The sequence below is a fragment of the Ranitomeya imitator genome, chromosome 1 (assembly GCF_032444005.1).
Source record: "Ranitomeya imitator isolate aRanImi1 chromosome 1, aRanImi1.pri, whole genome shotgun sequence".
NCBI lineage: Eukaryota > Metazoa > Chordata > Amphibia > Anura > Dendrobatidae > Ranitomeya > Ranitomeya imitator.
In genome coordinates, this window is record NC_091282.1 from 246,321,763 (window position 1) to 246,347,632 (window position 25,870).

Here is a 25,870-nt window from a genome sequence, read left to right on the forward strand (position 1 = left end):
ACATAGAGATAACCGTGTAGGGAACACCCCTTTTTTTTCCCCCACATTTTTCTACAAAGCCTACATTCCCATTTTTTTACAAAGCCTCCTCATTTCATGGGCTAAAAGATAAGTAGACAAATTAAGTTTACCACAAATAATAAGTAAACTATTCATTTTTAATACTTTTGTAGATAATCCTTTGCAGGCAATGACTGCCTGAAGTTTGGAATCCATGGTTGTCACCAAACAGATGGGTTTCCTCTTTTGTGATGCTTTGCCAGGCCTTTACTGCAGCAGACATCAGTTGTAGCTTGTTTGTGGGTCTTTCTGCTTTACGTTTTGTCTTAAAGCGAACCGGTCACCAGGTTTGACTGATATGAGATACAGCCTCCACCTTTCACGCCTGATATACAGCATTCTATGATATAATATGTATATAAGCCCCAACTCAACCTGCAAGACAAGAAAAATATATTTTTCTTATACTCACCTGCGGGGCTGTCTGGTGGGGGGTTTTAGTCTTTGCCTGGTGTCTCCCTTTTTGTAATGCTGTCCTCATTCTTGCTTCGTGTGGATGACTCGTCCCAACGTGTCCCACACAGGGTCCCCGGCATCATGCTCCTGCACAGGCGTACTTCTCTTCCCTGACTAGGGCAGAGTAAAGTACTGCAGTGTGCAGGCACCAGGGCTCTTTGACCTTTCACAATGCCTGTGCACTGTAAGTAGGAAAGCATCGCAAGAAGAAGGGAGGTGCTGGACCAAGACCAGCGAAACCCCTCACACTAGACCACCCCACAGGTGAGTATAATAAAAGGGTTTTTTTACCGTTCGCCACGACAGCACCCACTTTGAGAGAGGGACCCGCCCATAGGAACAGGAAACTTACAAAGATAAAAGGGGCGGTCCTCCTCTCCTCCTCATTTGGTTTCCTGTTCCTATAGGAATCCCTGGAATACCTGCAGTAGTCAGTGATCCTGAGCCAATGCACCCGCCTGCATGCAGCCTCCCCCCTCGTCTGATGGTTCGCCAGCAGGCTCCGGGGGATATTTAGCCCGGCCTCGGGAGCAGAGCGCTAGGAGCGTCGGCGCGCGATCCTCAGTAAGTAAACCCCGGCGTCTCTAACCCGGAAGTATCCGGAGTACTTCTGGTGGACGGCTGAGGAGGCGCTCGGAGCGCCGCGTTTTCAAAAGGAAAGCCGGGGCACGGAGCACTGTGCTCATTATGTTGTCCCCGGCGCATGAGGTGCACCCACTAGCGGTGGAGCAGGACAGCGCTAGCAAGGATGACAGCGCTAAAAGTAGTAAAATTGCTGGCACAAGAACCGCAAAAAGAGTGGACGCTCCAAGAGGAGACTTCCACAAGCACAAGACTACGGTGTAGAGAAGCAGATCTACCTAGATTCCGCATAGCGTCTCTGCCTCCTAAACCGGTACCGTTCAAGCTTCACTGGGTGAGTGTATATAAACCTCTACCTATTAAGCTGACCCCTTTCTTCTCTGTATCCCTCCTACGCTAAGAAATCCAGTAAATCAAAACATATGGAATGTGCCCTATGTATGTAACCCCTTCCTGATTCATATCCCAAAAGGTTAAGTCCAAGTTGCATTGATCAAACCTTACAGGAGGAGGCTGCTGTAACATCCTCAAATATCAGAGCCATGATTAGACAGGAAATTCAGTCTCTGCGATCCAGAAGCTCAAAAAAACAGGAAAGCAGAGTCCTTTTCCCTGTCTCCAGTTCTGAATCTAAGGAGGGATTAATCTGTTCATCTGATCCCTCGGGTTCGCGCTCTAGTTATTCTGACAATGAGGGCCGTGCATGCTTTCCTGTTGACAGCATAGACAACCTTGTTAAATCCGTTAGGAATACAATGGGTTGCCCTGACACGAAAGTGGCCTGGTCTGCACAGGATATTATGTTTGCTGGTCTAGGCCAGAAAAAACGGTGAGCTTTTCCAGTTATTTCTGCTATTAAAGACCTTGTTAAGAAAGAATGGGACAAACAAGGCAAAGCATTTCTCCCTTCCTCTTCTAAGAGACGTTGCCCTTTTACTGATGAGGTCCCAAAAGTGGATGCGGCGGTTGCATCCACCTCAAAATAAACGTCGCTCCCAGTGGAGGATGCAGGAGTCTTGTTAGACCCACTGGATGGAAAGACCGAGGCTCTACTAAAAAGGTCTTGGGAGACGAGCACAGGTGCTTTCAAACCTGCCATATCAGGTACATGCACAGCAAGATCACTTTTAAGGTACCTTCACACATAACGATATCGTTGCAACGTCACGCTTTTTTGTGACGTAGCAACGATCTCGCTAACGATCTCCTTATGTGTGACAGCGACCAACGATCAGGCCCCTGCTGGGAGATCGTTGGTCGTGGGGAATGATCAGGACCTTTTTTTTGGTTGCTGATCACCCGCTGTCATCGCTGGATCGGCATGTGTGACGCCGTTCCAGCGATGTGTTCACTTGTAACCAGGGTATACATCGGGTTACTAAGCGCAGGGCCACGCTTAGTAACCCGATATTTACCCTGGTTACCATTGTAAAAAAAAAAAACACTACGTACTTACATTCCGATGTCTGTCACGTCCCCCGCCGTCCGCTTCCCTGCACTGACTGTGTCAGTGCTGGCCGTAAAGCAGAGCACAGCGGTGACGTCCCTACGCTTCGTAACCCAATGTTTACCCTGGTTACCCGGGGACTACGGCATCGTTGAAGACAGTTTCAACGATGCCGAAGTCTTTCCCCGGATCGTTGGTCGCTGGAGAGAGCTGTCTGTGTGACAGCTCCCCAGCGACCACACAACGACTTACCAACGATCACGGCCAGGTCGTGATCGTTGGTAAGTCGTTTAGTGTAATGGTACCTTTAGTATGGATAGATCAGCTGGAGCAACAAGTCAAAGGCAAGGTGGCAAGAGATAAGACCCTACAAGCAGTTCCTTAGATCAGAAGTGCTGCAGCATTCTTAGCTGATGCATCAGCAGATTCTCTGCATCTAGCGGCTAGGTCAGCCGGCCTTGTTAATGCCGCTCGAGGAGCCCTCTTGGCTGAAGGGTGGGAAAGGGGATGCACAGTCCAAATCTAAACTTTGTAAAATCCCATGCCAGAGTGAGTTTCTATTTGGGAAGGTCATAGACAATCTACTTACCAAAGCAGGAGAGAGAAGGAAGGGTTTCCCTAAACAATTTCTTCCTCCTTATAGGTGAGCGTTTAGAAGACGGCCATTTAACAGAACGGGGCCGTATGAACCACAAAGAGACCACTGGGATACAAAGGAGACAAAACAAAAAGGTGCCTTGTTTAGTGGTTCCGACACAGCTAAACGCAGTAGATACCGTCAATAATGAAATCCCAGTAGGTGGAAGATTAAAAATTTTTCATCATAAATGGAAACCTATAACTTCAAGTCAATGGATCCTTCACCTAATAAAATTTGGGTTGAAGCTAGAATTTTTCCGTATTCCACAAGATTCTTTCATAGTGACGTGGAAGATAGCCGTAGGCACTACTATAAATTGTGGTGCACAAGTAGGTGCCCAAACCGTACTTATGTTGTAGATAAACTTGGCACACACGTGGTCAAATGAAAGTGAGATTTAATTGAAAGAGAGTACATACAATATTGACGTTTCGGTCTCAGGTTAGACCTTCATCAATGTACCTCTCTTAGAGTATTTCATAGATTGACGTTCTAATAGGAGATTAATCTGTAGGGATTGCAGAAATTGCAAAAAACATTAAGGGTCACTCCCGGGGACTGTGTAATCAATGAGCGTAGCAAAATACCATGTAAGGCTGGTACAGCTATAAATGTGGCTGGTACAGCTATAAATAGCAGGCTACACTTGGCGCCGGTGCTGTGCTGTACAGACGCGGCATCCTGAGTGGACGAGCGGTGGATGCCGCGTCTGCACAGCACCGGCGCCAAGTGTTGCCTGCTATTTATAGCTGTACCAGCCACAAGCAGAGGGGTAGGTTAACCCTTACATGGTATTGTGCTACGTTCATTGATTACACAGTCCCCGGGAGTGACCCTTAATGGTTTTTGCAATTTCTGCAATCCCTACAGATTAATCTCCTATTAGAACGTCAATCTATGAAATACTCTAAGAGAGGTACATTGATGAAGGTCTAACCTGAGACCGAAATGTCAATATTGTATGTACTCTTTCAATTAAATCTCACTTTCATTTGACAACGTGTGTGCCAAGTTTATCTACAACATCTTTCATAGTGACATCACATAAAACACCAGAACAACAAGAAATCTTTAAACTCTTGTCTAAAAATGTCCTCATAGAGGTGCCAAGGAGTCAGGAAGGGAGGGGATTTTATTCCCCTTTATTCCTGATTCTTAAACCTGATGGTTCATTCCGTACTATAATAAATCTTAGAAAATTGAATGCTTTTCTGTGTGGACGCACCTTTAAGATGGAATCAATCAGACCTACCATCAAACTTTTTTTTCCTAGATGTTTTATGGCCGGTTTAGACCTGAGGGATGCCTACTACCATCTTCCTATTCACACAGAACACCCACAATACCTCAGATTGGCAGTCAACCTAGGAGGCCAAATCCGTCATTTCCAATTTACAGCAATGCCGTTCGGCCTTTCGATGGGTCCTCATGTTTTCACAAAAGTTATGCTCGAGTTGATGGCTTATCTACGACAACAGGATACACTGATTGTACCCTACCTGGATGATTTTTTAATAATAGGAAAATCTGCCTCACAGTGTAAAGAGCGCTTAGCTAATACCATTTCATCTTTACAGGCTTTAGGATGGATTGTGAACTACGAGAAATCCAGACTTCTTCCAGAAACCCTCCAGTTCTTCCTGGGACTACACTTGGACTCTGGAAGTCAGAGATGTCTCTTACCAGAATCCAAGAAATTGACCATAATCTCGAAAGTTAATATGGTGAGATCTAATCCTCAAACGTCACTAAGGGACGCCATGTCTCTCTTAGGCTCACTCACCTCCTGCATCCCTGCATTTCAATGGGCCCAATATCACACTAGGACCTTACAAAATGAGATCCTATTTGCGCAATTCCATTGTCACGGACGGTTGAATGCTAAGGTCACCCTTTCTAAAGAGGTGCTTAATTCTTTGTCTTGGTGGTTAGATAAAAACCATTTGTCTAGGGGGGTCCCATGGACGATAAAACCCTCTAAAATAATTAACACTGACGCTAGCCCAGAAGGGTGGGGGGCCCATTTAGGTTAGGATTTATCTCAGATCCACTGGAACACTGTTGAAAGGCAGCAGTCCTCCAATTGGAAGGAACTAAATGCAGTTAATCTTGCTTTGAATTGTTTCCTTCCCCAGCCCATCGGACAATATGACAGTCGTCGCATATTTAAATCATCAAGGCGGAACGCGATCTGAAAGTCTAATGTCTTCAACGACAAATATCTTCGATTTAGCAGAAGTCAACCTCTTATCCCTCACGGCTCTTCGTATCAGAGGAGTAGAAAACTCAAAATCCACTTCCTCAGTCGCCACACGCTACCCCAAGGAGAATGGACTCTCAATGCTCAGATATTCAGGAACATAGTCGAGATATGAGGACTTCCACAAATAGATTTATTTGCGACCAGAAAAAACAGACAGGTGCAAATGTTCACCTCCCTAAACACAGCAGACCATCCAGACATGGTAGACTCGCTCCAATTTCCCTGGAAATTCGACCTGGCATATGCCTTCCCGCCAATGATGTTAATTCCATTCGTGATCAAAAAAATAAGAGAAGGAGCGAGGGTTATTCTAATAGCACCCTTCTGGCCAAAGAGAACTTGGTTCTCATGCCTTCGAGCGATGTCAGTTTGCGATCCCTGGATACTGACAACAATCCCAGACCTACTATCTCAAGGTCCTTTCCATCACCCACAAGTGATGGGTCCTCACTTGACGGCGTGGAACTTGAGAGGCAAATACTAACATCAAGAGGCTTTTCCCAAGATTTGATTAATACACTGCTACTAAGTAGGAAAAGGTCTACAACCATAATATATAGCAGAGTATGGAGGAAGTTTTTAAACTATTATGCAAAACCCCTCTCTAACACAGTTCCAATTAAGACCATCTTAGAGTTCTTACAAAAGGGTCATGAACTAGGACTCTCAGTTAATACATTAAAAGTTCAGGTGTCTGCTCTAGGAGCCCTTTATGGTGCTGACATAGCAGGTGACAGCTGGATAGCAAGGTTCATTAAAGCATGTTTAAGAAGTACCCCAGTACATATCCCGCGTTTACCACGCTGGGACTTGAATCTAGTCCTCGACGCCTTAACTGAACCCCTTTTTAGCCATTACAGTCTGTTCCTCTAAAGAACGTTTCATATAAGGTAGCCTTATTGATAGCCTTAACATCTGCCAGAAGAGTGGGAGACATCCAGGAGCTCTCTGTAGACCCTCCTTTCCTATTGACATACCAGGATAGGGTAGTTCTCAAACCAGATCCATCATATCTTCCGAAGGTAGCAACAAATTATCATAGATCGCAAGAGATTTTCCTTCCTTCCTTTTATGACAACCCGAACAAGTCCAGAGGAGAAGAAGCTACATATGTTGGATGTGAGAAGAGCAGTCTTGAGTTTTCATATAGAGAACCCAGTCCTGGAGACAGAGTAGGGCTCTGTTTATATCTTTTTAGGGCCACAGAAAATGTCACGGGGTCACAAAGGCTACCTTGTCCCGATGGATTAGAGATACCATCTGTTTGGCCTACTCTGCAAAAGGCAAGACTCCTCAGAGGGAGTGAATGCACATTCAGCTCGGGCTGTATCATTATTATTATTATTATTATTATTATTATTTATTATTATAGCGCCATTTATTCCATGGCGCTTTACATGTGAGGAGGGGTATGCATAATAAAACAAGTACAATAATCTTTAACAATACAAGTCACAACTGGTACAGGAGGAGAGAGGACCCTGCCCGCGAGGGCTCACAATCTACAAGGGATGGGTGAGGATACAGTAGGTGAGGGTAGAGCTGGCTGTGCAGCGGTTTGCTCAATCGGTGGTTACTGCAGGTTGTAGGCTTGTCGGAAGAGGTGGGTCTTCAGGTTCTTTTTGAAGGTTTCGATGGTAGGCGAGAGTCTGATATGTTGTGGTAGAGCATTCCAGAGTAGGGGGGATGTACGAGAGAAATCTTGTATGCGATTGTGGGAAGAGGAGATAATAGGGGAGTAGAGAAGGAGATCTTGTGAGGATCGGAGGTTGCGTGCAGGAAAGTACCGGGAGACGAGGTCGCAGATGTATGGAGGAGACAGGTTGTGGATGGCTTTGTATGTCATGGTTAGGTTTTTGTACTGGAGTCTCTGGGTGATGGGGAGCCAGTGCAGGGATTGACAGAGGGGAGAGGCCGGGGAATAGCGGGGGGACAGGTGGATTAGTCGGGCAGCAGAGTTTAGAATAGATTGGAGGGGTGCAAGAGTGTTAGAGGGGAGGCCACAGAGCAGGAGAGGTTACAGTAGTCAAGGCGGGAGATGATGAGGGCATGGACTAGGGTCTTTGCAGATTCTTGGTTTAGGAATGTGCGGATCCGTGAAATATTTTTGAGTTGGAGGCGGCAGGAAGTGGAAAGGGTTTGGATATGTGGTTTAAAGGAGAGATCAGTGTCAAGGATTACCCCAAGACAGCGGGCTTGTGGGACTGGGGAGAGTGGGCAGCCGTTTACTGTAATGGATAGGTTCGTTGGGGAGGTCGCGTGAGATGGGGGAAAGATGATGAATTCTGTTTTGTCCATGTTAAGTTTTAGAAATCTAGTGGAGAAGAAGGATGAAATAGCAGACAGACATTGAGGGATTCTGGTTAGTAGGGAGGTGATATCTGGTCCAGAGATGTAGATCTGTGTGTCGTCAGCATAGAGATGATACTGAAAGCCGTGAGATTCTATGAGCTGTCCCAGGCCAAAGGTGTAGATGGAGAAGAGCAGGGGTCCTAGAACTGAACCTTGCGGGACTCCGACAGATAGGGGGCGAGGTGAGGAGGTGGTGTGTGAGTGGGAGACGCTGAATGTACGGTCAGTTAGGTATGATGAGATCCAGGATAGGGCCAATTCTGTGATTCCAAGGGATGAGAGGGTCTGCAGCAGCAGGGAATGGTCCACTGTGTCAAAGGCAGAGGACAGGTCCAGGAGGAGGAGGACAGAGTAGTGTCGCTTGCTCTTGGCAGTTAATAGGTCATTGGTGACCTTAGTTAGGGCAGTTTCAGTGGAGTGGTGTGACCGGAAGCCTGATTGAAAGCGGTCGAAGAAGGAGCAGGAAGATAGATGGGAGGACAGTTCAAGATGGACATGTTGTTCCAGTAGTTTTGAGGCAAAGGGGAGAAGTGATATAGGGCGATAACTAGATGCAGAGGATGGGTCAAGAGAGGGCTTTTTGAGGATAGGTGTGATTGAGGCATGTTTAAAGCTTGAGGGGAAAATGCCAGTTGTTAGTGATAGGTTAAAGAGATGGGTTAGGGTTGGGATGAAGACTGTGGTGAGGTTTGGGATGGGAGTGGGTCAAGTGCACAGGTGGTGAGATGCGATCTTGAGAGTAGAGTGGAGAGTCCATCTTCTGTAATGGTGGAGAAGTTGGTTTTGGAGGTGGAGGGCTGGGTAGTTGGGAGGAAGGGTTCTGGGGGTTGTTTACTAAAATTGTCTCTGATGTTCTCAATTTTCTGCTTGAAAAATGAGGCAAAGTCTTCAGCTGAGATGAGTGGGGAGGGAGGAGGTGCTGGGGGACGGAGGAGAGAGTTGAAGGTGTTGAATAACTGTTTGGGGTTGTGAGACAGGGAGGATATGAGAGATGAGAAGTAGGTTTGTTTTGCTGTGGCGAGCGTGGTTTTAAAAGCAGTGAGGGACTGTTTGAATGCGATGAAGTGCTCGATGGAGTGGGATCTTTTCCATCTGCGCTCAGCAGCTCTGGAAGCTCGCCTCAGTTCTTTGGTCATGCTGGTGTGCCAGGGTTGTCTGTTGATTTTGCGAGCTTTGGTATGTGTGAGAGGGGCAAGAGATTCCAAAGCTGCAGCTATTGTGGTGTTATATAGAGCGGCAGCATCATCCGCATTGTGTAGGGAGCTTATGTCTGTGAGAGGGAGGAGGGATTCAGAGAGTGAGTGAAGATCTAGGTGTTTAAGATTTCTGCGAGGGTGTGAGAGTTTGTGGGGTGGGGGTTGTAGACAAGGAGTGGAAAGGGAAGAGAATGTAAGTAGGTTGTGGTCAGAAAGAGGAAGAGGTGAGTTTGAGAGGTTAGATAGGGAGCAGAGGCGGGTGAGAATGAGGTCCAGTGTGTGACCATCTTTGTGGGTGGCTGTAGAAGACCATTGAGTAAGGCCAAAGGAGGAAGTGAGGGATAGAAGTTTAGTGGCAGCTGAGAGGGAAGTGTCAATGGGGATGTTGAAGTCGCCCATGATGGTATCATCCTCTTGGGCAGAGAAAGCAGACATCTCCATTGAGCTCATATGTAAGGCCGCAACTTGGTAGACACCCTCGACTTTTTATAAACATTATAGGCTTGACCTATCTTCTTCATCTGACTTGGCTTTTGGGAGAGCTGTCCTCAGCACAGTGATCCTACCCAGTTGAAGGTTCTCTGTAAGTCTCTCAAAGTGGATGCTGTCGTGGCGAAGGGTAAAAAGCTGGATTACTTACCGGTAATGCTCTTTTAAGGAGTCCACGACAGCACCCTCTCACTTCCCACCCTAGTTAGCTATATACTGTATATAGCTATTTATATGTACAATAATATTTCCTCAAGGGTGAATATGACAGATTATGTAACAAATTATGTACAAATATTAAATTTACAACGGCGGTTCCTCTCGTACTCTGAAAAACAATTGAGGAGAGGGGGACCGCCCTTTTTATCTCTGTAGGTTTCCTGTTCCTATGGGCGGGTCCCTCTCTCATTACCGGTAAGTAATCCGGCTTTTCTAGTCTTACAGGTTGGGTTGGGGGCATATATACAGCATTATAGAATGCTGTATATTATGCCTGAAAGTGGTGGCCTTTTTTCCTAGCCATCAAACCTGGTGACAGATTCCCTTTAAGTAAGTGAAATGCATGTTCTATGGTGTAGAGATCTGGTGATTGACTCGGCTATTGCATATGTACTGTGAAGAGCCGTCCAATTAACCTTGCTGCATTCTGTTGAGCAGAAAGTATAACCCTGTACACTTCAGAATCCTCAATAAACACTAGTGACCCAGTGTCATTGGAAGCCATGCATGCCCATGCATCTCACGGCCTCCATCATGTTTTACAGAGGATGTGGTGTGCTTAGGATCATGAGCCATTCAAATCCTTCTCCATACTTCCCTCTTCCCATCATTACAGATTGGTCTTGGTTTCAGCTGTACTAAGAATGCTTTTCTGGACTGGACTGGCTTCTTTCTTGCCTTTCTATTTTTAAGGCTATTTAGTGGTTTGCACCTTGTGGTGAACCCTCTGTATTTGCTCTTATGAAGTCTTCTCTTTATGGTAGACTTACATATATGCTAGCCACGTTAGGGAGAGACCCAAGTTGGGCTAAATGTAGCGGGACGAAAGAGACCGAAAAGCCCTCTACTTAAAGGAAATACATAGTGGATGCTTTCCTGAAACGGAAAGTACTTGCAAGTAGCATAATACAAAGAATAGCAGGTAAACCTGCTATTCTTTGTATTATGCTGCTTGCAAGTACTTTCCGTTTCAGGAAAGCATCCACTATATGGTAGACTTAGATATCGAAACATCTACCTCCTGGAGAGTGTTCTTCAGTTGGTGAATGTTGAGAGGGGTTTTTCTTCATCATGAAAATTATTCTGCGGTCATCCACCACTGTGGATGAGGTATATAATAAGTGGATAACGCATATCCTTGTGTACTCTATTTTGTTTCTTTATTTGTTTGTTTGTTTTTTTATAGTGGTAACTGATGATGTGCAGGGCCGATTGGGGACTATAGCATGGTCAGACGATGGGGGGTGGAGGCACAATTATGTGTATTAGAATGAGGGTGCCAACCCCTGGGGTCAGGTAGGGAGAAACCGATTACGGACAAGAGGGTTATAATTGGCACCCTAGAAGTTCCTAGGTCTCGGCTTCTATACCCTCACTATATCACAAATATCCCTTTTTTTTTTAATCCTCTGCTAAAAAAAAAATAGTTTCTTAATTTTCTGTGGAAATAATTTTACATTTCAGGTGGATGAGGAGCAGTTCAAAAAGATCTTGGGCTACATCAAATCTGGAAAACAAGAAGGTGCCAAGTTGCTGTGTGGTGGGAACCCTGCTGCAGACCGTGGGTACTTTATTCAACCCACAGTTTTTGGAGAGGTGTCTGATAATATGGCCATTGCTAGAGAAGAGGTAAAGTTCTTCTGATTTATTTCTTTAGATCAGTAAAACTGGTTTCTGTATCTGGGTGGTAATTCTAGGTGTCCATTTGTCAGATTATTTATTTATTTTGTAAATTTGCCTTAGCCAATCATACAAAGGTTTCTGAACTTTACTAAAAAGATCATATTGAAAACTTGATGGGGTAGGAATTATTTTGGTTTATGTATTTTTATCTATTTTTTTTACAGAATATTTCATGCATTCAATGAGTTTAGGCTCTTTACATACCAATTTTTACAGCCATATGTTTAGTGCCAATGTCTGGATCAGCACTTGGTCTGTAAGCTATTGCTTCCATTTACTTCTCAAGACTGGGCCCAATCCTCTCCTTAGCACTAAATAAATAAAGCTGTGATGGAGCCCTGTGCAGAGTATCGGCTAGGCATGTATATAAAATGGTCTTAATTTCTAAATGTAAGTAAAATAAAGCTGCCCACAAAGGTAGGAGAGATAATATACAGTGGGGCAAAAAAGTATTTAGTCAGTCAGCAATAGTGCAAGTTCCACCACTTAAAAAGATGAGAGGCGTCTGTAATTTACATCATAGGTAGACCTCAACTATGGGAGACAAACTGAGAAAAAAAAATCCAGAAAATCACATTGTCTGTTTTTTTAACATTTTAATTGCATATTATGGTGGAAAATAAGTATTTGGTCAGAAACAAACAATCAAGATTTCTGGCTCTCACAGACCTGTAACTTCTTCTTTAAGGAGTCTCCTCTTTCCTCCACTCATTACCTGTAGTAATGGCACCTGTTTAAACTTGTTATCAGTATAAAAAGACACCTGTGCACACCCTCAAACAGTCTGACTCCAAACTCCACTATGGTGAAGACCAAAGAGCTGTCAAAGGACACCAGAAACAAAATTGTAGCCCTGCACCAGGCTGGGAAGACTGAATCTGCAATAGCCAACCAGCTTGGAGTGAAGAAATCAACAGTGGGAGCAATAATTAGAAAATGGAAGACATACAAGACCACTGATAATCTCCCTCGATCTGGGGCTCCACGCAAAATTCCACCCCGTGGGGTCAGAATGATCAGAAGAACGGTGAGCAAAAATCCCAGAACCACGCGGGGGGACCTAGTGAATGAACTGCAGAGAGCTGGGATCAATGTAACAAGGCCTACCATAAGTAACACACTACGCCACCATGGACTCAGATCCTGCAGTGCCAGACGTGTCCCACTGCTTAAGCCAGTACATGTCTGGGCCCGTCTGAAGTTTGCTTGAGAGCATTTGGATGATCCAGAGGAGTTTTGGGAGAATGTCCTATGGTCTGATGAAACCAAACTGGAACTGTTTGGTAGAAACACAACTTGTCATGTTTGGAGGAAAAAGAATACTGAGTTGCATCCATCAAACACCATACCTACTGTAAAGCATGGTGGTGGAAACATCATGCTTTGGGGCTGTTTCTCTGCAAAGGGGCCAGGACGACTGATCCAGGTACATGAAAGAATGAATGGGGCCATGTATCGTGAGATTTTGAGTGCAAACCTCCTTCCATCAGCATGGGCATTGAAGATGAAACGTGGCTGGGTCTTTCAACATGACAATGATCCAAAGCACACCGCCAGGGCAACGAAGGAGTGGCTTCGTAGGAAGCATTTCAAGGTCCTGGAGTGGCCTAGCCAGTCTCCAGATCTCAACCCTATAGAAAACCTTTGGAGGGAGTTGAAAGTCCGTGTTGCCAAGCGAAAAGCCAAAAACATCACTGCTCTAGAGGAGATCTGCATGGAGGAATGGGCCAACATACCAACAACAGTGTGTGGCAACCTTGTGAAGACTTACAGAAAACGTTTGACCTCTGTCATTGCCAACAAAGGATATATTACAAAGTATTGAGATGAAATTTTGTTTCTGACCAAATACTTATTTTCCGCCATAATATGCAAATAAAATGTTAAAAAAAGACAATGTGATTTTCTGGATTTTTTTTTCTCAGTTTGTCTCCCATAGTTGAGGTCTACCTATGATGTAAATTACAGACGCCTCTCATCTTTTTAAGTGGTGGAACTTGCACTATTGCTGACTGACTAAATACTTTTTTGCCCCACTGTATGTTATCCAAAAGTTTACATACTATATAAAAAGACACATATGCATGTTTTTCTCAATATCTGACATGAAATCAGAATAAACCTTTCCCGTTTTAGGTCAATTTTAGGATTACAATAATTATTTGCCAAATGGCAGAATAGTGTGAGAGCGAGAATGTTTTAAGGCATTTTTATTACTTACTGCAAAGTCAAAAGTTTACATACACTAAAATTACCATGCTTTTAACCCCCTTTCCGACATCAGGCGTAATAATACGCCGATGTCTAACACCCTCCCTTTGATGTGCGCTCCGTTGGTGAGCCCACATCTTTTCAAGCACATGTCAGCTGTTTTAAACAGCTGACGTGCTCAGAACAGCCACGTGTGGAATTGCAATCTACCAGCGGCTATTAACCCGTTAAATGCCTCTGTCAATCTCTTGACAGCGGCATTTAACACACCCTTCCCGGAAGTGCATCGGAAATCCACCCATCACTGACCCCTATCACGTGATCGCGGGTCACCGATGGTTTGGCATGACAACCAGAGGTCTCCTGCAGACCTATGTGGTTGTCACTGCTGGCTTGCTCTGAGTGCCGCCCGGTTGTCGGCGTTCATAGCAAGTGAGTAATTCTGCTACATACAGGCAATATGTATGTAGCAGAGCCAATCGGGTTATGGCAGCTTCTAGTCTCCCATGGTGGAGACTATTGAAGCATGCCAAAAGTTAAAAAAAAACAAAACAAGTTTATAACTTAACCCCCAGAGCTTTTTTCGGTTTTGCGTTTTCGTTTTTCGCTCCCCTTTTCCTTTTTCGCTCCCCTCGCTCAGATCGCCTCTTTGTAGAAGAATTATAGCATTGTATCACTCATCTTTTCTGACTCCACTCACCTTGTATCTGTCTGTTGTTACTGTTTTTGTGGGGTTTTTCCCCTGCATGTTTTCTCACCCTAATTCCTTGATGCCAACACACAGTTGGCTTTCTGTCCATTTGGATTTGACTATTTCCTGTTTATAGTTTTGCTTCTGACTTCTAATTAATTTCCTCCTGTGTCTGTGATCAGTCTCCCTGCTGTCCCTCCCTCCTCATCACACCTGGCCTATTTCATGTGCACTTAGCTTGTTATAAATTGAGTCACAGGTCTGTCTCTATAAGGATTGCTCTAATAGGATAAAGCTGAAATATGCCAGAAATGAGCCAGAAGTAAACAGAAGGTGCGACTAACCACTGTCATAATGGGTGACTTCAACATCCCCACTGACACCCACCAGTCAGCAGCCTCCAAACTCCTGTCCCTTACTTCATCTTTTGGACTTACTCAGTGGTCCTCCTCAGCAAACCACACAGATGGACATACATTAGACCTGGTCTTCACCTGTCTATGCTCCCTATCTAACTTCACAACCTCCCTTCTATCCGACCACCATCTAATCACTTTCTCATCCCTGTCCTCCTCACCTGTCACCCATGTCCAGCAACATGCACACCCCCGCAGAAACCTCACACACCTTGACACCCACACACTCTCTGACTCTATCCTACCACTGGCATCCATATCTTCACTCCACGACACAGACACTGCCACTAGTTTCTACAATGCCACTCTTATATCAGCCATTGACTCGGTCGCCCCTGTCATGCATAGCAGAGTGCGATGAATCAATAGACAATCATAGTAACATAGTAACATAGTTAGTAAGGCCGAAAAAAGACATTTGTCCATCCAGTTCAGCCTATATTCCATCATAATAAATACCCAGATCTACGTCCTTCTACAGAACCTAATAATTGTATGATACAATATTGTTCTGCTCCAGGAAGACATCCAGGCCTCTCTTGAACCCCTCGACTGAGTTCGCCATCACCACCTCCTCAGGCAAGCAATTCCAGATTCTCACTGCCCTAACAGTAAAGAATCCTCTTCTATGTTGGTGGAAAAACCTTCTCTCCTCCAGACGCAAAGAATGCCCCCTTGTGCCCGTCACCTTCCTTGGTATAAACAGATCCTCAGCGAGATATTTGTATTGTCCCCTTATATACTTATACATGGTTATTAGATCGCCCCTCAGTCGTCTTTTTTCTAGACTAAATAATCCTAATTTCGCTAATCTATCTGGGTATTGTAGTTCTCCCATCCCCTTTATTAATTTTGTTGCCCTCCTTTGTACTCTCTCTAGTTCCATTATATCCTTCCTGAGCACTGGTGCCCAAAACTGGACACAGTACTCCATGTGCGGTCTAACTAGGGATTTGTACAATCCTGCACAATAACATCACTAAAAAGCTACGGCAAGTATCCAAAATTGCAGAAAGGCGTTGGAAGAAAACGCATTCGCAAGATGATTTCACTGCACTCAAACAAGCAACACTCGCATTCAAATCGGCTCTCACATCTGCTAAACAGGCCTATTTTACATTCCTCATATCTTCTTTATCCCACAACCCTCAACAGTTGTTCAACACTTTTAACTTCCTTCTCCGCCCACTACTGCCCCCTCCAAATTCCCTAATCGTTGCCGAGGACTTTGCCATGCACTTCAAAAATAAGATAGATTAAACAAGGCAAGCCTTTGTTGTCAAACCACTACAACCTCTTTGTTTACCAGACCAGTGCCCTAACCCCATAACTTCCCTCTCCAAAATCACTGAAGGCGAGTTTGTAATCTTCTCTCCAAATCACATCTCACCACTTGTGCGCTTGACCCCATCCCATCTCACCTCCCCAACCTCACCACCAACCAACCTCACCACCACACTAATCCCATCCCTAACCCATATCACTAACTTCTGGTACCTTCCCCTCTGCTTTCAAACATGCCACAATCACGCCTATCCTTAAAAAGCCATCCTTTGACCCGAGCGCCATGTCCAGCTATCGCCCCATATCTTTGCTCCCATTTGCTTCCAAACTCCTTGAGCAGCACGTTCATGCTGAACTTTCCTCTCACTTTGCATCTAACCCACCATTCCACTGAGACTGCCCTGACCAAAATTACTAACGACCTACTTACAGCCAAAGCTAACAGACAATTCTCTATACTCCTCCTTCTAGACCTGTCCTTTTCCTTTGACACAGTTGACCACTGCCTCCTACTACAGATCCTCTCTTCCTTCGGTGTCAAAGATCTTTCCCTATCTTGGATCTCCTCATACCTTACCAACCGCACATTTAGCGTTTCCTACTCCCATACTACCTCTTCATCTCGCCGCCTCTCTGTTGGTGTCCCTCAAGGTTCTGTCCTAGGACCCTTACTCTTGTCAATCTATACACTTGGTCTGGAACAACTCAAAAAGTCCTATGGCTTCCAGTACCTTCTATATGCTGCTGACACTCAGATCTACCTCTCTGGCCCAGATGTCACCTCTCTGCTCTCCAGAATCCCAGAGTGTCTATCAGCTATATCCTCCTTCTTCTCCTCTCGCTTCCTCAAACTCAATGTGGACAAATCTGAACTAATTATCTTTCCTCCATCTCGTATATATCTTCCCTACCTGAACGATCTGTCAAAATAAATGAAACCACACATTCTCCTGTCCCCGAAATCCGCTGCCTCTGAGTAACCCTTGATTCTGCCCTGTCCTTCAAACCACACATCCAAGCTCTCGCCACCTCCTGTCGCCTCCAGCTCAAAAATATTTCTAGAATCCGTCCTTTCCTCAACCTTCACTCTACCAAAATGCTTGTGCATGCCTTAATCATCTCCCGCCTTGACTACTGCAAGAAACTCCTCTGTGGCCTACCTTCTAACACTCTCGTACCCCTCCAGTCCGTCCTTAACTCTGCTGCCCGACTAATTAATCTCTCTCCTCGCTACACTCCTGCTTCCCCTCTTTGCAAATTCCTTCACTGATTCCCAATTTCCCAGTGTATCCAGTTTAAACTACTAACACTGACCTAAAAAGCCATCCATAACGTTTCGCCTTCGTATATTTCCAAACTAATCTCTCAATATCTTCCCTCATGTAATCTTCGGTCCTCCCCAAGACCTCCTTCTCTCTTCCACGCTTATTCGCTCCTCACCCCAACACATCCGGTTATCCACCACATTTGGATCCCTCAAAAGAAACCTGAAAACCCACCTCTTCAAGAAAGCTTACAACCTATAATGACTACACAGCCACCTCCACACCATCGGAGCTACCGCAACCCCCGACCTACTGTCTCCTTCCCCATAATCCTGTAGAATGTAAGCCCACAAGGTCATGGTCCTCTTCCCTCTGTATCAGTCTGTCATTGTTAGTTTGTTTACTGTAAGTGATATTTGTATTTTGATGTAACCCCTTCTCATGTACAGCACCATGGAATTAATGGTGCTATATAAATATATAATATAAATTGCTAAGAGCGCTGACCACAGGGTGGCGCTCACAGCAATCTGGCATCAACCACCATAGAGGTCTGCAGGAGACCTCTTGTTATGCTAACGCACCGATGACCCCGATCATGTGATGGGGTCACCCGTGCATGCATTTCCAGCCGGAAGCGCTTGTTAAATGCCGCTGTCAGTTTGTCAGCGGCATTTAACTAGTTAATAGGTGCTGGCGGATTGCGATTATGGCGGGCACATGTCAGCTGTTCAAAACAGCTGACATGTCCCAGCCCTGAAGCGGGCTCCGGCGGGGGTTCTGCCATCGGACGTACTATTCCGTCCGATGGTAGAAAGGGGTTAAAAATATAAAAAATATACAAAAAATAATGTTCCTGCACAGGAAGAAGGGAGGATTTTCTTTACCTAACTTCGCTAACTATTTTAAATCCGCCCAGATTGCCCAACTGACCAGAATTTGCTCATCAATAGACAGGCCTAGATGGGTCCACCTGGAGTCATTTCTACTAAAACCATACTCTCTATCAGGTCTATTATGGACTGAAGCGAAACTACCAAAACAAATCACTACTACAGCACCCTTTGCAGCGCAGTCTTTGCTTCTCTGGAGGAAAGAGAGATTCAAGAACAAATTGCAGTCTAAGGACACACCGTTAAATTCGCTATTTCATAATCCAGTGTTTCCCCCAGGTCTTGACCCTCAACCCTTCTCCTGGTGGATCCTGAAAGGCCTAATCACAATTAAACACCTCTGCTCCCCGTTTAATATCGCCTTAACTAGACAGGAATTTATCCAAAAACATGAACCCCCAGTTAGAGAAACGTTCCGCATGAACCAAATCCTTGATTTTGTTAGGAGAAGTGTACCGGGCAGAAACCCTTTTAGACTAACAGGATTTGAACAAAAATGCTCAGGTGATCCCTTGGGAAGGGGGTAATATCCCTGTTGTATTCTTCCTTTGCTACAACACAAGGGGAGGAAAAACTTAGATTCATGCGTCAATGGGAGGAAGATCTGGGGTTCGAAATATCATTGGAGGAGTGGTGGCGCTCTTGTGACACTTTATCAAAGGGCTCTCATCAGGTATCCATGGTTGAATCTTCTCTCAGAGTCGTTCATAGGACTTACCAAGTACCCACGAGACTCCATGCCATTTATCCTCAGATTTCAGACAAGTGTTTTAGGGGTTGCGATACACCTGGAGACATGAGACACATATGGTGGACATGACCGGTGGTGGCAGGTCTCTGGTGGGAGGTGAAGCTTTTGATCGATGGGATAGCTGGAAGAGAGATACCATTGGACCCACGGACATTTTTACTTGGATTAAAACCACAAGGAGTATCCAAAAGACTTTTTAGACTGGTGATCTTGTTGGGCATGGCGGCTAAAATACACATAGCATCAAAGTGGAGGACTCCGTCGCTTTCAATGCCCCAAGTCAGGACCAGAATGAACACTATTATGATGTACGAGCGCATCCAGGCTACGAGAACTGATGATTGGAACTCCTTTTCAATGTATAGTCCCCGTGGCTGGATTTGAGCCCTGGGGATCAGCTGACGCTTGCCCTTACGCTCTCTCCGTGAGGTGTGGACGGGAGATCACTAGATAACTATCTGGCGATATATAGAAGTATGTGGGTTCTTTTTTTTTTTTTTCTTTTTCTTATCTCTTTGTCTCTCCCACACTGTGAGTTGTGACCTAAAAACTGATCTCTGTCGGTGTTGACCTAAAGTGTACTATTGTGAGAAAAAAAAATACTGTAAAGTGGATTTTTATGATTCATGTCCTAACCCACTTTCCCTTTTGTCTCTGTCTTGTCTTTGTCTTGTCTCATATGAATGTGTGCAAGGGTCCATTATATTGGTTATACTATGATTCTAATGATGTAAGAGCGGTCCCTTGTTGTACTTTCAAAACTCCCATGTTGGGAGACCTTTGTATTATTCTTTAAATAAAAATTATTGAAACAAAAAAAAAATATATAAAAAATATAAAAGTTCAAATCACTCCCCTTTCGCCCCATTCAAAATAAAAGGATAAAAAAAAATCAAACATACATATATTTGGTACATAATCGCCAGATTAATAAAAAAAAAATTACCTGATCTCTAAACGGCGTAGCAAGAAAAAAAGTCAAAACGCCAGAATTACGTTTTATTAATCGCAGCGACATTGCATTTAAATCCAACAACGGGCGATCAAGAGATCGTATCTGCACCAAAATGATATAATTAAAAACAACAGCTCGGCGCACAAAAATTATGCCCCCACCCAAACCGAGATCATAAAAAATGGAGACACTACGGGTATCGGAAAATGGCACAATTTTTTTTTTTTTTTTACAAAGTTTGGAATTTTTTTTTCACCATTTAGATGAAAAAGAGTCTATATATATTTGGTGTCTATGAACTCATAATGATCCGGAGAATCAGAACGGCAGGTCAATTTTGGCATTTAGTCAACATAGTAAAAAAGCAAAACAAAGAACTGTGGGATTGCACTCTTTTTTTAAATTTCACCGCACTTTGAATTTTTTTCCCGTTTTCCAGTACACAATATGTTAAAACAAATGGTGTTGTTCAAAAGTACAACTCGCCCCGCAAAAAGCAAGCCCTCACACGGCCATATTGACCCAAAAATAAAAAAGTTATGGCTCTGGCAAGAAAAGGAGCAAAAATCGAAAACGCCAAAACGAAAATACCTCCGGTCATGAAGGGGTTAAACAATTCTGAACTACCCATATAATAATGTCATGTGTTTGGAAGCTTCTGTTTTTTTTGCAACATTTGAGTTAATTAGAGACACACCTGATGATGTATTTTAATGCACACCTGAAACGAAGTGATTCTTTGTGTAGCATCATGGGAAAGTCTAAAGAAATCAGCTAAGATATAAGGGAGATAATTGTGGATTTGCGCAAGACTGGCTCATCCTTGGGTACAATTTCAAGATACCTAAAGGTGCCTCGTTCATCTGTATAAACAATTATACGCAAGTACAAACAAGATGGGAATGTCCAGCCATACCGCTCAGGAAGGGGACAGGTTCTGTGTCCCAGACATGAACGTGCTTTAGTCTGACATTTGCATATCAACCAAAGGACAAAAGCAAAAGACGTTGTGAAGATATTGGTGGAAGCTGGTAAGATTGTGTCAATAGTAAGTAATAAAAATGCCTTAAAACATTCTCTCTCCCATTATTCTGGCATTTGGAAAATATTAATAATTATAGTAATCCTAATTAACCTAAAACAGGAAAGTTTTATTCTGATTTCATGTCAGATATTGAGAAATACATGCATGTTTAATGTTTATCTTTTTATATAGTGTATGATTATTTATATTATAAAGTCTCCCCATGCCGGTAAAACTTGTCTATGTAACTTTTTTTTCCCTCAGATTTTTGGACCAGTAATGCAAATCTTAAAATTTAAGTCCATTGAAGATGTTATTGAGCGGGCAAACAACTCAATGTATGGTTTGGCTGCGGCTGTGTTCACAAAAGATATGGATAAAGCTAATTATGTCTCTCAAGCACTGCGGGCAGGAACAGTTTGGTAAGTTTAATTTGCAAAACAAAAACTCATAAAATGGTTTTACTTATTTCTCCTTATATTGGGGAACCAATGCACCAACCATTCCTCAATTAATGCCCTTTAACTTATGGTTTCTGATTTTCAATCAATCTGAGTGATTTGCATTGTTTATGCTGGAAAAAAAATATTTTTCTCAGCAGTGCATCGCCCGGTGAAAACTGCAGATATGCTTTTGATATAACGTGAAACTAGGTGGGGACACATTGATCTACTAGTTTTCGTTCTTTGCCCATCATTCTTCAGCTGGAGTAAAGAGGCTGGGAAACAAGCGAAGAGTGACTTTAATATTGTCGATTTACGATCGTTTAACGGCCTCAACTCAACACATGTAAATACAATCAAAATGTGTGATGGTGCAATATGTTAGCATTTGGGACCCCACTTTCAAGTATTGTCCAGGGCCCCACTTTGTGTTTAAAAAAAAAAAATGCAAATAGCATAATTTCACTATAAACTGGGCACGACCAGGTGCTCACCGCAAGATTTCAGACAGAAGTGTAAAGGAATATCTAAAGAGTTGTCAAAGACCACCTGTGAAGAGCTGGAGAAAGACCTGTAATTAGTAGCATAGTTTTTCTTTGAAACAATGGTACCTAAGTAATGCATTCTACCTCCATGGCCTGAATTCATGCTCACCACTAGAGTTGAGCAAATTTGCTCGGGCCCTGCTTATTCGACAAGCTATAACGCTTACCGAATAAGCTGCAGAGGGAACCCGGCTTCCTGGATTGCGCCGGCTGATCAGCTGTTCGGCTCCGCAGCTGCATGTGTCGCAGCTGTGTGACAGGCAAGACACATGCATGGAGATCCTGTTTGTTGGGCGCTATAGCTTGCCGAATAAGCAGGGACCCCAGCAAATTCACTCAACCGTACTCACCACACAAGACTCTATTGCTGAACAAAAAGCATGTTCATGTGCATTTAAAGTATGCTCAACAACTTTTAGACAAGCCTGTGAAATATTGGGAGAACATAGTCTGGTCAGATGAGAACAAAATTGAACTCAGTCTGCCATAACACACAATGTTTGGAGGCCAAAAGGCACTGCATATCACCCCAAAACCACCATACCAACAGTGAAGTTTGGATGTGTGAACATCATGGTGTGGGGGCTGTTTTCCAGCATATGGCATTGGCAAACTTTATATAATTGAAGGAAGAATGAATGGACAAATGTACACTGAGCCATTCTTCAGCAAGACAATGATTCCAAACACACAGCCAAGGAAACTCTCAATTGGCTGGGCCATTATACGAGCAAGCAACTTTTATTTTCTCTCTCTCTGAAACCAATCACCTGACCTGAATCCAATAGAAAATGTATGTAAGTAACTATTGCTCAGAGTACACAGAAGCCCATAGGACCTTAAGGATTTGAAGAGTGTTTGGAAGAATGGGCCAAAATCGCACCAGAGCAATGCATGCGACTAGTTTCTTAATACAGGAAGTATGTTGAAGCTGTCATCACCAACAAAGGCTTTTTTGCAAAGTATTACATTTCAATAAGCTTGTTCAGTAATTTTTCCTTGTCATTTCTGATTATTACTAGTGATGAGCGAATATACTCGTTACTTGAGATTTCTCGGGCACGCTCGGGTGTCCTCCGAGTATTTTTTAGTGCTCGGAGATTTACTTTTCTTCACAGCAGCTGGATGATTTACAGCTACTAGCCTGCTTGATTACATGTGGGGATTCCCTAGCAACCAGGCAACCCCCACATGTACTCAGCCTGGCTAATAGCTGTAAATCATTCAGCTGAGGCGATGAAAACTAAATCTCCAAGCACTAAAAAATACTCGGAGGACACCAGCAGCTGGATGATTTACAGCTACTAGTCTGCTTGATTACATGTGGGGATTCCCTAGCAACCAGGCAATCCCCACATGTACTCAGCCTGGCTAATAGCTGTAAATCATTCAGCTGAGGCGATGAAAACTAAATCTCCAAGCACTAAAAAATACTCGGAGGACACCCGAGCGTGCTCGGGAAATCTCGAGTAACGAGTATATTCGCTCATCACTAATTATTACACATAATAATGGGGTTGTGCCACCATAAAGAATACATTTAACTAAGCAGAAAAAGTGGAAATAAATGGTTTTGTAAGTTACAGTTATTAAAAATGTATGCTCAGTTCAAAAAGTAATAAGCTCTCCTATTCTGAAGTGAGTGGGGCAGGAGCTGCATGTCTCTCAAGATCAGAAAGGTTGGGGACCACTGCTTTAAAGTAACCCAGCCCATGCCTCCAGCTTTCAGGTAATCATTGGCTATATTCTTACTCCTTTTTCTGCCTCTAACTTCTCCATAACTGCGTGTCTCTGCATTGTGATTGGGTGGTCCTTCAGAGATGACCATGTGACCACTGTAAGCTACATTTCCCACAAGTCTCAACGTCTTCTCCAGGCTCCATGCACTCTCAAAGATAACATTAGTTATTCCTCCAATGTACACTGTTATCTGCCATTGGCATCAGGCAGAACTGACGTGAGAACGCATTATGGAAATACTAGTTTATTGAAATACGGTAACTATTCATAATTAGTGATAAATTAAAGGTCCTCCCTTTGCAGTGAGGATCGTGCGACATGTGTACCATATGTGAGACTTGTAGAAGAATAGCAGGTATCTACTAAGCATGTGTGACCGGTCATTAAACAAAAAAAGAAAATACAGGGCCTAACCAATTAGGGAAAAGCCTCTGTCACACACATATTCAAGGGGCAATTTCTGGAGCAGTGAAGGCTTTTGGAAATTGACTGCATTTGTCAAGTTTATTTTAGGATTTTTAGGCCACTATGATATTGTGGAAGTAACACTTCAATGACAATTGGGGTTTTTGTTAATAAATTTTGATTTACTCATTGAACTCAGCCAATCTGCAACAGTAATTGACATGCTCCAAATTTAAACATTTGCACCATAGAAAAACTCTACCATGAAATGGACCTGCCATAGATTAAATTTGTAACTGTAAAAACCACCGATTTCACAGCTCTGCCTAGATTTTCTGCTGTCCATGTAAGTTAAGCTGTTTTGTGGGTTTTCTTTTATTGTGTTTTTCAGGGTCAACTGCTATAGTGTTGTTGGCACTCAAGCACCATTTGGAGGTTATAAAGCTTCGGGCATAGGAAGAGAGCTTGGGGAGTATGGCTTGGAGGCCTACACAGAAGTGAAAAATGTAAGTCCTACAAGTGCCGTGTGGCTGCTTTTGCAGTAATACGACCTTTTCTGATACCATTTTGAAATGAAGTTTACATTGTTATATATAATGATTTCTAATCTGATTCATACAACGTCCAACTTATCTTCATGTTTTCACAGGTGACCATTAAAATTCCTCAGAAGAACTCGTAAAATGTTGATGGCACATGATTGGCATCATCTAGAAATTTGAAGTTGACTAAGCTGTTTTGTTTTGGGTTTTTTTTTTTTTTTCAAGCCAGTGAAGCATTTATTGCATAAAACCTTTCAGTCTTTTCATTTTGCTCACACAAATGGGAAAAAAAAACGTTCTTCAGTTTCTGTTCTGTCTTGGTTAAAAAATAAAAATAAAAAAAAAATGGATCCCACCAGCCTCCCATACACATGGCTGTCGGCTGGCTTTCCCATACACAGGAGCGCTCATTTGGCCTGCGCTCCTGTGTTGAGTCATTACCACAGGTCTTGTAGCGGATACTATCCCTGACAATAAGTTGTTCCATCTCCTGTACATGACTATACGATATATCTGTGGGTTGGATCGACCTTATTCTAATGGGGGCTTTAGGATTCGGTGTGCTCTTCCACTGGTGGTGTTTCTAGGCTTCTTGTATTCAGTATAACTATGACACGTGTCTACGTTTATAAATGTCTCGTGATTCTCTTCATTATGAGCACAAATATTGTCACAATAAACTCACCAGAAATGTAATTATCCAGTTTTTTCTTTTAACTGATCATCCTTTTTGTCCAAAACTAGATTTAGGGAATTGCTAGGTTTCAGACAACGGCTATCAGTATTTCTGTATGACTGACTGGTCTGTCAGGCTAATTTTTTTGGACCGTTTTTGGTATGTCGAATTTGTCTTAAGACAACATTCACATCTAGCTGCTGATTTTAATGTACACAACAGATCATCCACAACTCATGATGACAGCAAAGTGGATTTCTGCAAAATATCCATGGAGTAAATTGACTTGTTTTATGGATATTTAATTAACCGCATGTCAATTTTTGTTGCAAATTTTACCCAGTGGGCTCAATGGATAAGGGTACCGTCACACTATAACATTTCGATCGCTACGACGGTACGATTCGTGACGTTCCAGCGATATCGTTACGATATCGCTGTGTCTGACACGCAGCAGCGATCAGGGATCCTGCTGAGAATCGTACGTCGTAGCAGATCGTTTAGAACTTTCTTTCATCGCTGGATCTCCCGCTGTCATCGCTAGATCGGTGTGTGTGACACCGATCTAGCGATCTAGCGATGCGATCCAGCGATGCGTTCGCTTGTAACCAGGGTAAACATCGGGTAACTAAGCGCAGGACC

General features: G+C 43.5%; 1 protein-coding gene across 1 annotated transcript in view; it reads left to right on the plus strand.

The window, feature by feature from the left end:
- The window catches only part of LOC138666898 (aldehyde dehydrogenase, mitochondrial-like), a 129,831-nt gene extending 104,583 nt beyond the window's left edge, over window positions 1–25,248 (plus strand). The window contains exons 10-13 of the mRNA XM_069755080.1: window positions 11,169–11,333; window positions 21,142–21,299; window positions 24,402–24,516; window positions 24,660–25,248. Of these exons, the coding sequence (XP_069611181.1) occupies window positions 11,169–11,333; window positions 21,142–21,299; window positions 24,402–24,516; window positions 24,660–24,692 (471 nt within the window). The 3' untranslated portion in view covers window positions 24,693–25,248. The remainder of the gene's footprint in view (window positions 1–11,168; window positions 11,334–21,141; window positions 21,300–24,401; window positions 24,517–24,659) is intronic.
- The last annotated feature ends 622 nt before the right edge of the window (window positions 25,249–25,870 follow it).